At 36.7% G+C, this 18914-nt stretch overlaps 1 protein-coding gene across 1 annotated transcript in view; it reads left to right on the top strand.

Annotated features, from left to right (window-relative positions):
* LOC149139996 (folylpolyglutamate synthase-like) overlaps positions 1–18914 on the top strand; it is a 237692-nt gene that overhangs the window by 74376 nt on the left and 144402 nt on the right. Inside the window, exon 6 of the mRNA XM_089447929.1 lies at positions 12827–12887. Coding sequence (XP_089304055.1) covers positions 12827–12887 — 61 coding nt within the window. The remainder of the gene's footprint in view (positions 1–12826; positions 12888–18914) is intronic.

The raw sequence follows: 18914 nt of genomic DNA, 5'->3' as shown, positions 1-18914 counted from the left end.
AGGGGGGGGAAGAAATATACGGAGGAAGTAGAATGATAAATCTGTTGGAGGTGAGCCAGAGGCTGGATTTTGGCACTGAAAATTGGAAAGTCTTCCACTGTTCTTGGAGTTTTGGGCACGAGGGCCAGTGGACTTCCATTTTGAAGTTCTCTGGATCTGGGAACTGCAGAGGTTGATCCCAGATAGGCAGGGAGGAATAAGTTGGTTTGGTAATGGAATCAGAAAACTTGGAGCACTGTGATCAACACCAGACGGGAGAATCAGGTACGCAGATGCATTTAATTTGATAGAATTTATTTGATAGAATTTTGCAGAAGAAATCTGTCAATCTAATAAAATTTAATATATGAGTCTTTGCATTTGATTGAATTGAAATATCAGTCTTTACAGCGCAATAGAAGGTAAGCTCTGTTGAAGTAAATGTAACTAGGTTCGGTCTTCATAAATGTACTTTTGATATTTGTACTTATTCAAGAAAAGAAATATTATTTTTATAATATATGTCAATGAGTTTATTGCTCATTGAAATAGGTCTAGCACATGTTAAGTGCTATATGTAAGTCAAGGAGTCAAAAGAAAATGATTGAAGACCTTAAGGGCATGTTACACCATGTATGTTTATGTATTAGAGTCAAGAGAATACCTCCAAGCAAAGTCAACAAGTCTCCTCCATGCAACGACACCTACAAAAGAAGCAATCCAAATTATAAAAGGCAAGTCGGCCTACAAACAGTAAGTTGGCCTTCAAGTCAGCCTAAAGGAGGGACAATCCTCTATATATAGAGGTTGTCCACTCCTCCAAAGACAACGCACTCATATCTCTGAAATCTGCGAAGAAAAGAGGCAAGTAAAGGGTAACGAAGGACGAAGAAGAGGTCTCCTAGTGTAGCGAAGAAAAGGGATACATAACCGAGCCTAAGAGGATTGTTCTAGGGCTAGTTACAACCACACGTGCGAGGAAAGGAAGGCTGTCTCTGCGGTTATGACAACAACAACAAACAATCTACTATCTCTCATTGTTTGGGGTTAAATCTAGGCCTACAAGGCCTCCTACTCAAGCATAGAAGAAGGGTACTCAAGTGAAGGAGAGAAGGGTATACAACAACAAGTAAACCTCCCACACGTGTGAGAATCTAGGGCTGTTGTACAGTCACTTCAGTCTACACATACATCTCAAGAAGGATCTCATTTGAAGGAAGGTGTCTACATAAGTGAAGGATATCTCTAAGTATAGAAGAGAAGCATCTCATCTAGAGCAAGTGCTACAAGGTTTACCAATAGTTGAAAGAAGAATGAAGTGTCAGAAGGAGGAGGACGAAGTGTCGGGGAATGAAGCGCTGGAAGAAGGAAGTGTCAGGGAACAAAGTACAGAAAGGAGAAAGGACTTTACTTGTGCTTGGAGGACATTCTAGTCAGGGGTCTAGGGTTTGGGATTGATCAATAAGAGAAACTCACTAAAGGGTTTTCCTCTCAAGAGAAGAGAGGTTTTGGCCTTGGCAGAGAGACGAAATCTTGTGTTCTTGTTCTTATGTTTTTGGTAGCAGTTTGATGAAGTACACACACATGCATTAATAATAATAAGAAGAAGATTAAGCTAACAAGAAAAAATAAAGGGACTCCACAAATTGTTATCAAGTTAAGAAGAATCACGCTACACCTAATTGCCCTTGATTCTTCAACATGGTTTCAAAGCTAAGGTGATACAGCAAGGAAAGGGCATCTCAAGAACACTTTTCAAGGAAGGACATCTACAAGAGCTGAAGCATCAAGCCAAGAAGTCTCAATCACATCAAAGGACAAGAAGGTGAACCATCTAGCATTCATCAAGGAAGACTACAAAGCAAGAAGAAGAGCCTTACACAAAGGCACCTACAAGAAGAGAAAATCAAAGCAGGACCTACATCAAGCTACAGGTCTTCAAGCAACTCTCATCATCAAGTCAAATCCACTTGGAGAAAGCAACTTGAAGAACATCAAGATCTAAGGAAGGCAAGCCATCAAGTATTCAAGGAGAAAGCAAGTCTACTACATTTCAAAATCTATCAAGTATATGTCCCCTTCTAAATATACATCAATGTCTTTTTGCAAGGAAAGCAATAAATTGGTAGGTACCAATAACTTTCTTGCATGGAAGAAGAGGACTGATTTACTTCTCAAGGAGAATGAACTCCTAGAACACATCAAAGGGAATGTTACTATTCCTGCTAAGGAACAAACTCAAGCCTTAGCCAAGTACAATAAGGATGAGACAAGAGCTCAAAGGATTCTAATAGAATCCATCAAAGACTCTCTCATTCCTTATGTCTCCAAACTTGAAACATCAAAAGAAATCTATGATAAACTAGTAGAGCTATTCTCAGTAAGCACAACTGGAGAAGTGATATCTCTTCAAAATGAGTTGTACAAGATGAAGATATCAAAGGAAGGAATAACTCCCTACTTCATGAAGATCTCTGAGATGAGGGATCAACTTCAAGAGCTAGGGGAAGTCATGTCTGACAGAGAAATGACAACCGTAGTACTCAATGCTCTACCTGAGGATTGGGGCAACTTCACATCAAGCATATATGCCAAGAAGGAAGCCACCCCACTAAGTGAAATGTGGTCTCTATGCAAGATAGAGGAAACAAGACTTAAAGCAAAGGAAGATGTGGGATCAAAGGAGCAAGCATTTGCTACCATGGCCAAGAGAAAGGGAAAATTTGGCAAATTTGGTCCACAAAGAACAAATAACAAAGATATGTCCAAAATCCAATGCTATGGATGCCAAGAATATGGACACTACAAAAGGAATTATCCTAAACTAAAGAAGGACAACAACAACAAAAGAAAGAGGGAAGAAGCTCACATGACTCAAGAGGTGACAGAAGAATAAATGAAGCAAAAGAAGGAAGATCCTCTAGATCTCTACTATGACTAAGTCAAACTCTTTACTTAAAGTCTTCTTTCAAAGTTTTGAGTAGGATAGGAGCATGTAGGAATAGAATAAAATTGCATGGCTAGAAACATCTTCTAGAATCTAGAAGCATGAAGTACATAGAGTTCTAGATACTCATGTAGAAAGAGCATTTATAAATGAGAACAAAATGCATGGTTAGAAATATCTTATAGAATATAGGAGCATGGTAGATATAGCTCAAGATATTCATGTAGAAGGAGCATACCTAGAATAGGACCTCATCCACTATGAAAGAAAATTGATCATGATTGAGAATCTTAGAAGACCTCCATCATCAAAATGAAAGAAACATTTGTAGGGTAAGGGTCTTCAAGATCCTTTGATGGAATCTTTAAAAGAAGATTCATTAACAAAATAAGATGTCTCATTGGGAATCCCATTCATGGGATTCAAGAAAAGGATGATATGCAGGCAAGCTAAGATGAAGCAAGAAGGGCCACACCAAGGACAACCAAATGAAGCTAAGATGATCAAAGGAAAATCAAGATGAGGTATGTATGCATCAAAATTTAGTCATGCTATCATTTGTATATTATTGAGTCATGTGAATAGTTCTATAGCATGATCAAGTAGGACATGCCTCGAAGGCTTGTACTATAATGCAATGAAGGTCAACAAAAGAAAATATTCACATAAGGAGTATAAGATTGCTAACTAAGAAGCAAGTAAAGAAGAAATGCTGACTAGTCCTAGAAGCAAGCAATGAAGAAATGCTCTCACAAGGAGCAAAAAGTGGTTGACCAATCTATCCAAGAAGAAGCAAATGAAGAAAGAGATCAAGCATGTGAAGAACACCATGATTAACAAGAATCACTATCTGACAAGATACTTTGAAGACATCTCCCGAAAGAGGGCAGGACAACTCTGACTAAGAAAGGAAAAGATTAAAGGACCCTTGACACCTATGAAGGCCTTGGATATATGAAAGGTGCAGATAACTGATTATACTCTACGAAGATGTCATGATGAAGCCATCCAATAGAAACACCATTTAATGTTTAAGCAATATCAAGATGAAGTCATGAAGGGCTATTAGATCAAAGAATGGGAACAAGCAAGTACAATGAATCATCCATGTGAAGAGTAGTCCAAAGCATGGACAAGATGACAAGAGAACCTGATATATGACAAAAAGGCCACTTTCCACAAAGGAAGCAATGACATGACAAAGAAGGAAGGAAAGTGATCGATGGATGGTGCCCTACCAAGAAGAAATTCAAACAAAGACTTCATGACATCAAAGGAAGGAAGGAGATCAAGTAGCTAGAGGACCCATGAAGAAGAAGTCGCTGATAAATGGACAAGTCCCTAGCTAAGAGGGAGTTATAACAAGTCCCTATTACAAAGGAACTTGGACAAGTACCTTGTCAGAGGATACTTGGGCATGTCTTCCTTAATTGAGAGGAAGTGATAGAAACAACATTCTTGTCTTCGCTTGGGACGAAAGAATGGGGGGATTAGGTAATTATTTGGCATCCGATACTCTTTGAGGATGTGTAGGGCATCCAAGACAAGAGTAGGCAAGAGGACTGATATTCTTTGAGGGCTGGGAACCCAAGATAAGAATAGTCCTAGAAGGTCATACTCAGTTAACACCCGGCTGGGTATGTACCTTGAGAGACAATGACTAAGGTGTCTATAAGTCATTGATCTCGCCAACATTGTGCTCTGATCTATTGAGAGATAGAGCTATTAGTCAAGGCATTGTTGTGGAAACAATGTTGGTTACTACGATGCTATAACATATGGATTGCCAATCCAATTTCTCTTATGTGAATTCTTCAAGATTGAAACATAGCCAAATTCCTTGTAATGTTGTATGAATACCTCCCTAGTTAAGAGGGAGTGTTGAAGGAAATGTAACTAGGTTCGATCTTCATAAATGTACTTTTGATATTTGTACTTATTCAAGAAAAGAAATATTATTTTTATAATATATCTCAATGAGTTTCTTGCTCATTGAAATAGGTCTAGCACATGTTAAGTGTTATAGGTGATTCAAGGAGTCAAAAAAAAATGATTGAAGACCTTAAGGGCTTGTTACACCATGTATGTTTATGTATTAGAGTCAAGAGAATACCTCCAAGCAAGGTCAACAAGTATCCTCCATGCAACGACACCTACAAAAGAAGCAATCTGAATTATAAAAGGCAAGTCGACCTACAAACAATAAGTCAGCCTTCAAGTTGGCCTAAAGGAGGGACAATCCTCTATATATAGAGGCTGTCCACTCCTCCAAAGACAACGCACTCATATCTCTGAAATCTACGAAGAAAAGAGGCAAGTAAAGGGTAACGAAGGATGAAGAAGAGGTCTCCTAGTGCAACGAAGAAAAGGGATACATAACTGAGCCTAAGAGGACTGTTCTAGGGCTAGTTACAACCACACATGTGAGGAAAGAAAGGTTGTCTTTGCGGTTAAGACATTAGCAACAAACAGTCTACTATCTCTCATTGTTTGGGGAAAAATCTAGGCCTACAAGGCCTCCTAGTCAAGCATAGAAGAAGGGTACTCAAGCGAAGGAGAGAAGGGTATACAAAAAAAGTAAACCTCCCACATATGCGAGAATCTAGGGATGTTGTACAGTCACTTCAGTCTACACATACATCTCAAGAAGGATCTCATTTGAAGGAAGGTGTCTATATAAGTGAAGGATATTTCTAAGTATAGAAGAAAAACATCTCATCTAGAGTAAGTGCTACAAGGTTTACCAAGAGTTGAAAGAAGAACGAAGTGCTAAAAGGAGGAGGACGAAGTGTCGGAAGAAGGAAGTGACAGGGAACAAAGTACAAAAAGGAGAAAGGACTTGAATTGTGCTTGGAGGACATTCTAGTCAGGGGTCTAAGGTTTGGCATTGATCAATAAGAAGCTTCAATAAGAGAAACTTACTAAAGGGTTTTCATCTCAAGAGGAGAGGTTTTGGCCGTGGCAGAGAGCTAACATCCTGTGTTCTTGTTCTTATGTTTTTGGTAGCAGTTTGATGAAGTACACACACATTCATTAATAATAAGAAGAAGAAGATTAAGCTAACAAGAAAAAATAAAAGGACTCCACAAATTGTTATCAAGTCAAGAAGAATCACACTACACCTAATTGCCCTTGATTTTTCAATAAGCTCATATCAGAATCAAGAAAATGCATTCAATGAAACTCCTTTGTCAGACCATAGACTTGAGGATACTCTGAAACGGGACATATATGAGCTAGAAGTTCTTAGTAAACATCTCACATAGGAAAGGGAAGCAACAAAGGTACAAAATGAGATATTAAGAACTCAAAATGATACCATACTTTTACATCTTTGCCATTGGTATAAGAAAAATAAGTAACTCAAAGGAAACAATAAGTTACTTAATAATAAGACCAGGGGTTTGCAGAGTAATATTCTGGTGAAGAGACCCAAGTGCTGCCTTCAGCATTAGAAAGAGAAAGGAAAGCACTAGTACTTCTTTGTGAACTTAGTCTTCTTGACTTGTGCAAGTAATTTTTCAACATGGTCTTTGAGGTGAGAAATTTCTTCGTCCTTTTCCATTACTTCCTTGTAATTCATAGCAACAAGATCTTTATATTCTTGTTGTAATGCTTTCTTGTTTTGTCGAAATTTGGCTATTTTGTCTTTCTCTTGATCTTCCGACTGTAATTCCTTGGTACACTGGATTACATCTTTTTGTAGGGATGATGATGGGATTTTAACTTGCAATTTGGCTTCCACTGTCTTCATTTCCTTATTAAGATATTCATTTCGTCGCTCAAATATTGCCATTAATTGTTCTATATCGCTTGATAACGATTGTTTTTTTTGCATCACTTAGATATTCGACTAAGGTAAAAGTTTTGTAACATATTGTGCAAACCACATTTTGATTTTTGAATGACTCTTGACAATTAGAATATCCCTCTGAACAAAAAGGACATTTTGGAATGAAATCGTTGTTCTTTGTGGAAATCATCTTTTTATTTTTTATCTTTATTTGCTTCAGTGATTGACTTTATTCTCTGTAAAATGATACTTTGGACTATGAAGGTTACGTATCCCTTTGTAACAAGTTGGTATACAAGTGTGAAAATACCCTTTTCTTCAATATGCCTTTACACTTCCTTTTCTCTTTATATGAACCCAAGTTTTAAAATTCTCAAACAACTTTCATTATACCTTGTATCTCTTTTTTTAATTAAAGTTTCACACTTTAATTAACTTAATTAAAAAAAATACCCTTTTATATATTTTTATCTTTTATTTTAATAATATTTCCTTTTTTTAACTTTTGAATACTCCTTTATCTAAAGCTATATATATTCCCTTTTAAATAATTAGTGTATATAGTTTTAATAAGTAAGGCCGGGTCTTAAAACCTTGCCTCCCATGCTTTTTTTTAATACCTTTAATATATAAAAACTCACCAAGGTTAACTACTTTTCTTATTCGAACGTTCGTTTCTAATTTGTAAACATAAAGCGTTGCTTGATTGGTTGCGACCCTTCCGAACTTGTTTTCAACAGTCTTGGCTATGAAGTTTGGATTTTATGAATACAACAATGTGTTCCAGGCAATATTTACTACTGAGGTAATCGTATGGATGGTGCTGACTTCAATTGGTGTAAACTGGCTCACATAAATTATTTCTTTCGATGATTGCCTTGATCAATCTAACAATGGTGGCTACTGTTAGGCCCCTATACTACTAGTGTAACCCCTTATTGTTATTAGTACAACCCACTTATTATGTTGATGTACCCATGTAGTGCCCATATTGTTACTATTGTGCCACATAGAAGCCCACTATTGTTATTATTGCGCCTTTACATTATTATTGTTATGTCGGCTCTGATTATGTTATGACCCCTTAGACTCCTATATATAGAAAGGAGGTCTTTTCATTTGTATCATCCAAGAATTGTTCATTTATGTAATGTAAAGGAGGTTGCCCCCTCGAAGAGGCTGAATTCTAAGGTGTTGATCTATCTTTTCTATCTTCTCTTGAGCTGGTTTCATAACATTTGGTATCAGAGCTTTGGATTCTAGGGTTTCGTTGCTCCAAACAGGTCATCGTGGCATTTTCGCTATAACTTTTATTCTGCGACGTTTCAGAAGTTGCTAAAAAAACCCATTTGAGAAGAAATCACGCTGAACCCTGGGTCCGAATTTCAGAGCTTTTCGCGCGATATTTGCGGAGATATGATCTGAGGAAATTGGTCTTTTTGCAGACTCCTGAATTACATTCAAAACAGGTGACCTGGGGAAAATAGTCATAACATTCTCTCTGAGCATTGGATTGAAATTTCGTAAGAAGGTACAAAAAGAGGACGGACTGTAGTTTCTTGTATGCATTTTTCAGATCCATAGGTCAAAAAATTGACACGTGGCACTTCATACAAGTTCACTCTTCTGGAAAGGTCTATAATCAGGTCATCTTGGGAGATTGTGCATAACTCTTTTTTGGGGAATCCAATTTGGATCAGACTGGTGGCATTGGAAAGAGGACACAGAGGGCTATTACAGGTAGCAATTTCAGAACTTAAATATCCACAAGTACAGAGTTATAGTCGTTTCAAGTTAGAGGTCCTAAAATCAAGAAAAAACAAGATGAGGAAGTTTGATGGCAAGGATCCGGTAAATTGGATACTTCAGATGGAGCAATATTTTGATCTACATGGTGTACCAGTATTACAAAAGGTATGTATTGCATCTTCATATTTAGAACCGGATCAATTTTTATGTTATAAAGAGCTTTGTTCTCGTAAAAAACTTGTTACGTGGTCAATTCTCACAGAGGAAATGATAGCACATTATGAAGATACAAAGAGCAACACCTTCTTTAGAGCAACATCACAACAATTGGAAAGAGTAAAAGGGCTTTGTGACATATTTGAAAGTAAAATTATGGCAACAAGGAAGTCCACCCCTCACAACTATAAAGATGGACGTGTTGTTCCTCCTAGTCTTCCGCAACCTACAAGGGTTACACCACAACAATTGGAAGAAAAAAGAGAAAAAGGGCTTTGTTACAATTGTGATAGCAAATGCACTAAAGGTCATAAGTGTGCTGAGAAGAAATTATTTTACATAGAGTATGAAGAGGAGGAAGAAAAGGATCAAGAAACATCAAAAGAAGAGGATATATGCCAGGACCCGACCCCAGAGAAAGAAGAAATGAATCAGAACATATCTTGTAAACTATTGGCAAGAATGACTACTCCTCAAACTCTCAAGATAGAAGGAAATATCAAGAAGAAAAAGGTGCAAGAAGTGAAAGATCACATCAAGAAAGAAGAAATGAATCCAACCATATCTTGTAATTCACTGGTCGGAATTACCACTCCTCAAACTAGCGAGACAGAAGGACATATCAAGAATAAAAATGTTCAAGAAGTGAAAGATCACATCGAGCGTAAAGAAATGAATCCGACCATATCTTGTAAAGGATTGGAAGAAATTACCATTCCTCAAAATCTAAAGATAGAAGGACATATCAAGAAGAAAAAGGTCCAAGCAGTGAAAGATCACATCGAGCATCAACAAGAAGTTCTCCAACTTTTAAAGGATAGCGCCATTTCGGTGCAAAATCAAATGAAACAACAGGTAGATCAACATCATAGTGAAAAATGTTTTGATGTAGGCGATTGGGTATTTTTACTGCTACATCTAAAGCAAGCTATTTATGAGAAGGAAATGTTGGCAATACTACATGCACTTAAAAAATGGTGACCTTACCGAATGGGAAGACTCTTCAAGGATGAGGATGTGGAAGCATTGTTTTGTGCTATTTCTATTATCCAACCAGATTGGATAAACGAAGCAAGGGATGAATGGAAGAAGGACAAAGAAGTATGGCCACTTATTCAAAACTTGCAAAAGATCCCAATTCAAACAATATTGCCAGATATTGAAAAGGAAGGAAAAATCATATTGGAACCTGGAGCAATCACAGAAACAAGAACCCGACAGCTACGAAATCAATCAATTTCAGAGTATCTCATCAAGTGGAAGAACTTACCTGCTGAAGATTCCACATGGGAGGACAAGAATTTTATATAGAAGCATCAAAAACTACTCAAGCGTTGAGGACAACGCTTTTTGAAGGAGAGGGGCATGTTAGGCCCCTATACTACTAGTGTAACCCCTTATTGTTATTAGTACAACCCACTTATTATGTTGATGTACCCATGTAGTGCCCATATTGTTACTATTGTGCCACATAGAAGCCCACTATTGTTATTATTGTGCCCTTACATTATTATTGTTATGTCGGCTCTGATTATGTTATGACCCCTTAGACTCCTATATATAGAAAGGAGGTCTTTTCATTTGTATCATCCAAGAATTGTTCATTTATGTAATGTAAAGGAGGTTTCCCCCTCGAAGAGGCTGAATTCTAAGGCGTTGATCTATCTTTTCTATCTTCTCTTGAGCTGGTTTCATAACAGCTGCAAAGGTTGTGTATGATAAGTAATTGATGGAACTCTTAATTGTTTTAATTTTAAATGGGTGAAATAGCAATTGACAACTATATGGACACTTAGCAGTTTTTTAATTTTTAAAATGAAAATTGTACCAATATACAAATTAACCAACGGTGGCGGCGATTGGTGGAGGCTCCGAAGGTATGGTTGACAAAGATTTTAAGAAGGTTGTGGAATGCAATGGCAGGAATATGAAGCGACAATGGGGGCGTTGCAATGGTAGCAACAGTGGGGCCATTGCAGTGGTGGCGTACAACTAGTGGCAAAGGCCGTTGTGACGATGGTGGTATCTTAGGCATGGACTGCAACGACGGTGGTATGTTAGGCGTGGACTGCGACGATAATGGTATGTCAAGCGTGGATTGCGATGAAAGTGGCAGTGCAATAGAAGCGCAAGTAATTTTATTTTTTGTCTTTTTTTGTCTATTTTTGTTAACTATTTTTTTCTTCTATAATATATGTTTTTTTTTCTTTCTTTTCTTAATTTATTCTCTTATATATATATATTTTAATGGCCAAAGAGAACCTCCAAAAGATTGTAGCGAAATGCTTCAATGACAACAAAGTGGACGAATTTTGATGACCAAGGACCTGGATCGAAGAATGCAATGTTGTGCAACAGTTAAGCGACCAAAGGATCAAACACCTTTGAAACCAATGTAATGAACAAAGTCCGTATACTCAGAGGAATGCTCTGATACCAATGTTACGAACAAAGTCCGTATACACAACAAACTACTTCGGAAGATCTAAAATATATAAATATCCATGATAGGATAGTAATATATTAAAGAAGAATATTTGAATACAAGTGAGATGATTACAAATGAGGGTGAGGGCCTGCTTCTATACCCTAGGCAGGCACCTCTTCACCAATGGGTCATGTTCTTAGGGACATACCTCTTCATTTAACTAATTACTAGTTAATTAATCATTATTTATTATTATTATTATTGTTTACATTATTTGTATTATTTTATATATATATTATTCATAACAGTATGTAACCATACATAACGAAGCTTTGTTGAGAGAAAATCTTCTGTGCATTGTCTATGTGGTGTGATGATGTTTTATGTTTGTTTTGATGCTCTAAATGTTTAAAAGAATCTAATCAATTGTGAAAAAGAGTGAAACATTGATTTACCCCTCTCTCAGTATTTCTAACATAATTTTCTTGTAATGGGCTTTTGGGAATCACTTTATTTGACATGTCTCTCTTTAGAGATAAGCTACTGCCATTGTAGCTAGTTTTTATTGCTTCTTTGCATATTGGAGTGTTTTCTCTGTTTCATTCATAAATGGTGTTTGGATTTCATTGTATTAATGTGCTCTATGTGATATCTCTTTGTTATTCGACGTGTATTGCTATCTTCATTTCATTCTCATCATAATTTGGATCACAACCCTAGGCACTCTTAGATGATGTCATCAAGATTTGCATTGGTTCTTTCATAGCAATAGCTGGACATAGGGATACACTTTCTCCCTTTTCCACTTCTTTATTTCTTATTATAATGAGGATGTTGAGCCAGGACCTTATGCCTCTTTAAGGACTATCTCTTTGCTTTACCTAGATCCTATTAACGTCCCTTTTGCTGTCATTTGTATCTCTTCTTTTTAACATTTTAGCATCTAGTAGTTATCTAGAAACCCCCATAGTTTATTGATTACTATTTATAATCCTTCTTCCTATTGTCATTTTCTTGGTCGTTTGTGGATGTTAATAAATTATTGTCTTATCTTGTCAATCTTTGCAATTACACGCATGCAACTGATATCATTATGACACCATGTAAGAAATTAGGGTGCATACATTGATAGAGGCAATGGTGGAGAGAAAAACAATGAGCAGTATTTGTTGTGAATGTTGTAGCCATGCATCTCTCACACCCAATATCATGCATCACATTCCATATTTATGCCACTGCTAAGTGGTTATGGAGGTTTATCCACCACTGTAAATGTTATATTGGTTACATATCACTAACATATAATGTGAACCCTTATACACATGAATGTTAATACTCCCACGTAACCAAGTTGTTTTGTTTTGTTGATTATGTAGGGATGCAAGGAGGTCTTTTTGAGAATCTTAAAATTAGTTATTGGAAAACCTTAGGATCTTATTAGAAAGGCTATCCGTAAACAAACATCCATGAATTCTCTCCTAATTGTTAATGTTCAAGGTTAATAATGGACTTACAGGCATTGATATTTGATTAGATAGAGCATCATTCAATACCCATGTTTCAGAAAATTAATGTAATAAGTAAATGATTTGTTTTCTTGATTTAACACCCGCTTCATTAAAAGCTGTAAAACTTAGTTTATGGAATTGTAAATGTTTATATAAGATGCAGAAATCTTGTAATCTGACTTGAGCCTTTTGCAATATTCATGTAGTGTGGAAATATCAGAAGAAAAGTTTCTGAAATACTTTTGGTGGTGTTGGAACCGTTTGAAGGTAATTTTTTGTGGTCTATCTATTATAAAAAAGTATTTCTTTCCTTTAAATTTTTATGGAGTGTCCCATTGATCTATAATCTATAGTATTATGGCATTAAATTTAATTGTTATCTCCGGTCATTTTTCTAGAGTTGTAATGGGAACAATTTCGCAATGGAAAATCACGTTAACTAATATTCCCATTTCCTAAAAGTAATTTCTATTTTTTCCTCTTGTTTTTTAATACTGAAAAAAATAATACTAAAGAGTTCTTAATACTTGAAACATGAGAAGTGAGAGAAAGGCTTATGGAGTTAGCATGGATGTGAACAGGGTGAAGCTCCAACAACATGTTATGATTGAGGTACGAAATTGTCTTTGTAGTGGGCAATGTTGCCTTTAGTGATGATTAGAGAAACCTCCTATGGTAATCTTTATTTTATGGTTATGGATATGATCATAGTATACTACTAAGGGAAAATGCGTAGTGTGTTAGCTCACACGTCTCCACCCTTTCACCATATAAATGGAACACAAGGCTATACCTAAATGCCTTGAAACTTTGATGGAGAAGCACCATGAACAATTTAAGTAGTAGCACAAAGGGAGTGCACCAAGGTGAAGTTACATCAATTTAGGGAGAATGTGTAGAAGAAAGTGAAGGAGAGTTAGTGCATGTGAGATAGAACCTATAAGTGCAACGATATATTCTAACAAACGATATATTCTAACAAACATAGTAAAAATAGCACTAGTTTTGAAGGAAGCACATAGGAAATGCATGTGAGACAAGTTGAGAAGACACATGGTGAAAGGAAGCACACTTGAAGATGGCTTAGAAGTTGCAAGTCTAGAGGAAAAAAAATGTGTGGAAGCAATGTGGACTAGGTTTCAAGGATAACATAGACAAACAACATGTTAGTAACCATGCCGGAAAATGCAAGGTAGACATTTTGTATCTAAACAAAACATTATTACTTATGCAAGTAAATTTACTTTTGTGGTATTTTGTATGTAAGCATATAGATTTGTATACAAGCACATAGATTTGTAATAAGGCCTCAAATAGATATTGGTGTTACAAAAATATCTAGCATTGACAAAAGTGGAAAGTCCCGAGCACTAGGTGTTCGCTTCATGTAACTTAGGAGGCTACCCATTGTCACCTCGGTAGCTCTTCCTCTCTCTTTTGGTCGGCTCTTCTCCAAATCAAAGGGGCCTTTCCTAAACGTAGGATAATCACGCCTATGGAGTGGGGGCTGAGGTGAAAATGAAAAGTAAGGTTCAATAAAACAATGTGGTTGTAGTATAGTGTGTGGAAGTGGAAATTGGAAAGAAAGGAAAGAAAGGAGGGGAAATGAGGGAATGAAATGATGAGGGTTTGTTGACACAAAAACTAGCAAGCCCAGTGCAAATCCTTACTAGGCGGGCCAAACCTTATGGCAACAACAGACAAAGTTGCCACTATCACCTCAAAAAACTTTCTCCTACTCTTTATTTGAAATTTTAATCTATTGCAACGACTAGAAATTATTCTTCTAACTGGTTATTTCTTAAGCAGTTTATTTGCTACAACAAATAATGGATAAAATTGCAACTGTAATTTTCACCATAAAAAGTTTGTGAAAAATAAAATGTTGGAAACTGAGAAATATAGAGCACATACAAAAAATATGACAATTATTTTTGGACAATTGTCCTTGGAAAAACCCAATGTGGGAAAACTGGTGTAGCATATGAAGGTCTTATTATTATTATGCAACAAAATTTTGAGTACAATTTTGGATGCTTAATCTAGCAATACAATTTGAGAGAAATATTAGCAAAATATTTTTGAGGCCAATACCTCATCAACGCAACTGATTCTGCTTCGAAATCTAGCCAAACTGGGCGACACAAGATGCCCCTGCGTGAGCAACAACGCAGTGCTTACGTAGACTCTAACTACACTGCCTCAGAAACACACTGAATCCTGTAGCTCTGCTTGTCTCAGACCTAGGAAGTGGCTCACTTGGCCTCCTGGAATTAATCCCGGACCTCAGCAGCTAGATTGAATCCCTCTTTGGCTGAATCTGACTCTCCTCTTAAGCCCACCTGCACAGTCCTTGTGTAGCTTCCTGAGGAAAACTCGTCCCTCTCGCAATTGGCTCTTTTGGATCTGGAATCCTCCGAAAATATGCTACTGATCTCCCTCTTTCTCCTGCTTCCTTTTGGCTCAAATTCTTCCAGTTGAATGCTGCTCTCTAGAAAATCGATCTACCAAGGAAACTCGTTCTTCCTGTGTGTTCTTCTCCAACCCCATCGACCACTTATAATCTCCAGTTGGATCACCAACGACCACGATTAAGTCCTTATCAATGGCTGGAATCATTCCTAAGTCAATCCATGTGAGTTTTTAGAGAATTCTCACCTTTCTCAATTAATTCCCATTAATTAATCGATTCCCAAAGTTAGACTTAGGCATTTTTAATTATCAATCAATTAATTTAATTGAGCAATCTCTAAGTGGAATTTCCAAAAACAATTTTTGGGTTTTGGAGATCTCATGTGTTTTAGCCTCTCCACAAAGTTTGATACTAGAACACCATTCGATGCTATAGAAACTAACACTCCCTCTTAGCGAGGAAGGTGTTCTCTCCCATAACATCTTCCATATTGTCATGTCTCCAATTTTGATTTTCCGCATTAGAGACAATTTTGGAAAGAGGGGGCCACAAGAAAGAGAAATTTGACCCAAAGAGGGAACTCACACTCTTGGAGGCCTAAAAGGCGTAAGGAAGGTAATGACAGAGAGAAAAGAGCCACGCTAAGGCAAAAAAAAGTCAAAAATATTACCGCGGCTAGGCTTAGAGGCAGACACTGAGCCTATAGGCCCAAAAACAAATTTACAAACCCTCGCAAAAAGGTGAATTAGCTTCAAATCTTCAAATTTGTCCAATTTCCTTTGATGTTGGCCCTGCAAAAAATTCTAGAAACTAGATCTCACCCTTAAGGGCCTAGTTCTAGCTCCAACCCAACAAATCTTCTTGAATCTCACTTGCACAAATGAAATTACAAGTACCTAGAACCCCAATATATACAAAAATTCAAAATTCCAAACCTCAGCTGCAAAACATGGGTTAGAAAAAATTCTTCTACAAAATTTATTTTATAAAAAATAATTTACAATCTATATACGAATATACAATGCTTGAAGTATTTTTTTGAATAATAATTTTTATGATAATGACAATAGATTGATGTATTTCGAGAGATAGATGTTAACCACAACCTTAGCGAAGTAAGAAAACCACGTAAATTTCCTAAAGCCCAAACAAGGTCAGCATGTGCCCATAGTCTGTGAACTTGGAGCCCAAGGGTCGGGGAACTTGCAAACTCTATATATTTCTTAAGAGAAAAATCTTAGATCATGCAATGAATTGGATCACTTAAGATAAGCCCAAAACTTGCCAATAGAATGTTACTATCATCTACAAATGAAATAATGATTCATATAAATATTGAAGCACAATATAGGAAAGCACATACCCAGCGTGGACCATAGATCAATGAGACAAACACCATGAATTGAACCCCAAAGTCTTTTATTATGAATTTCAAACATTCCCAGCAGAACAATGGCTTCACACCAGCATTACAAAATTACATTTAGACTAGAGTCACAATCATTGTGACTTGAGAAGCAAATGGCTTCTAATTTATAGATAAATCCACCAAGTGGAAAATAATGGCTAGTTGATTTTATCTTCCTCAAAATAATCTCGACCGTCGATAAATACTTGATAAAGTTTTTTTTTTTTTTGTAAGTCGAAGTTTTTTCATTACTCAAAAGGCACATATAAGATGTCAAAATGCATGTGGCCTCACCCCGACCAGGTTTGTTGAACAATGTTATTATTATGCTACAGACAAAAAGCAAAATACCCAACTGAGAGATCCACAACCTTATAGGCCTTACATACCAAAAAACAAAAAGAACTAGAAAGACACCGATTACCATAATCAGTCATCAGAGGTGATTGAAGCAGGATTCTCTGTCCCCATTCCTAGAGGAGGAAGTGGACAATATAGGCAGTTGACATGTTACTGAAAGTGAGCAAGCCAAGATTACAACTTTTCAAGCTTCTCTGTTAGCAGATTTTGGCCACGCCATACAACCACAATTCGTTCACGGACATGGCATTGAAAGTAGTACTTGATTAGGTTTTAATCTATGTGATTGAAAATATTTATTTTTGAGGAATTTCCAAATTTCTCATTAAATCCATTTTTTATTAATCCAAAAATAATTATTTTGGATTAATTCCTAAAACAATTGACGTTGACTTAACCACCAAGGTCCAAGGGCTTAATTTTTCTCAAAAAATGTATTTTTGCCTTGGTGGGGGACCTCGAAAAATTGACTTCTTCATGACCCATGAATTTTTTGGTCATTTTCCATTGGAGAAATTAATTTCTCAAGAAATAATTTTTTGACTCTAAATTAATTAATTTTCTGGCTTAGGATTTAATTTTATTTTTGCCAGAAAAATTAATTAGTTGACACTTGAGGGGATTAATTATTTTTCCACCCTCAAATACAACCATGGTGTCTCATTGCGAGGGACCATGCACTAAACTATTTTTTACATAAGATAATTACATTTAAACTCTCAAAGGCAGAATACCCGTTTGTTATAAACCCTCATAATATTTATCCAATTCTGCGACACAAATGATCTAGTAGACAAAGTGATCTATAATAAAATAATTTAGTCAAATAGCTTAAATTATTCTCAAATCACTTTTACAATAAACTCGACTAAGAACTCTAGGACTCACCTAGGACTTCGATAATAAATTCCAACCTAGCTTTTGGGTTTAAGCTGGAGGGAAAAACTTTGCCGATTATTCATGTTTAGAAACATACATAATACTGTGAGACGAAAAACCTCCTAGGATTAAATTCGTCGCCAATATCATAGGCTTACCTAGGTTGTTACATAATTAATGGTCATACTAGCATCATTTACATTACAATTTGCAGAAATTGGGTTTACAGTGACATAATAAACAAATGGCTGATGATTATGATCTTTGAAAAATTAGCACAACTGCTTCCTTGGAATTTTGAAACAATGGGTGCAAGAGGGAGGAGTCTCGGTATGAGAGGAGTCACCAGGATGAATAGATCAATGATGGGATGAGGAGTGATTCCTAAAGCCTATTCACAAGAGATGCTCAAGTAATTGGCTTGCTTGCTTTGAAAGGAAGGTGATTGGCTCTCTAAGAAGGGCTATGAGGATACCTAGACCTAGGGTTGGAGGATATGCCTTGACAAGGGGCTTCCTAGGCTCAAGGATCCTTGTGAAGAAATGGATTCTATGTAATCCTTGTGCAATTTGAGTTGTAGAGTTGTGGGACCACAAAGAACCCAAGTGGACCCAAACTAGGTCAAGGGTATGGAGTTGATCATCCAAGGAGAGGCTTGACCTAATTAGAGAAGATAATAGGATCAATAGACTAATTTTCCTTTGAGATTTGAATGCAATGATCCTAGTGAGGACACTAACCCAAATCAACCTAGGGAGAGAGATGGTCTTATAGCTAGGGCTTGCTATATCTTGGGATTCCACTGTCGGATTGTGCTCAAACTTGGAGGACCCCTTGAGAAGACCCCAACGCAATTGTGGACCAATTTTCAAGGTGTTTGGATGGAAACAAATGATTTTTCTTGATGCCCTAAGTGACCCTCTAGGGTTAGGCCTAGAATTGGGAAGAGTGAAGAAAAGAAAGATAAATTAGACCACCAAGAGGATGCGAGGATCAGTGCCTTGCTTAGGGGGTTTAATGGAGTCAAGATACACCTAGATCGAGGAATTTCGTGAGCTAAGGAGCCCTAATTAACCATCACTAGCCTATTCAAGGGCAACAACTAGGTAATTAGAGATTTATACTGAAAAATTGCCGAATAGATGAAGTTTTGAGGTATTTCAACCTAAGAGGTGCCTATAGGAACATTCACCCAACCCTCAAATAGAAACACATGTATTAAATCACTTATTCA

The sequence above is a fragment of the Pinus tabuliformis genome, chromosome X (assembly GCF_031772625.1).
Source record: "Pinus tabuliformis cultivar Carrire ecotype Pingquan chromosome X, CPIR1, whole genome shotgun sequence".
NCBI lineage: Eukaryota > Viridiplantae > Streptophyta > Pinopsida > Pinales > Pinaceae > Pinus > Pinus tabuliformis.
This window is presented reverse-complemented; position numbering and strand designations above follow the sequence as displayed.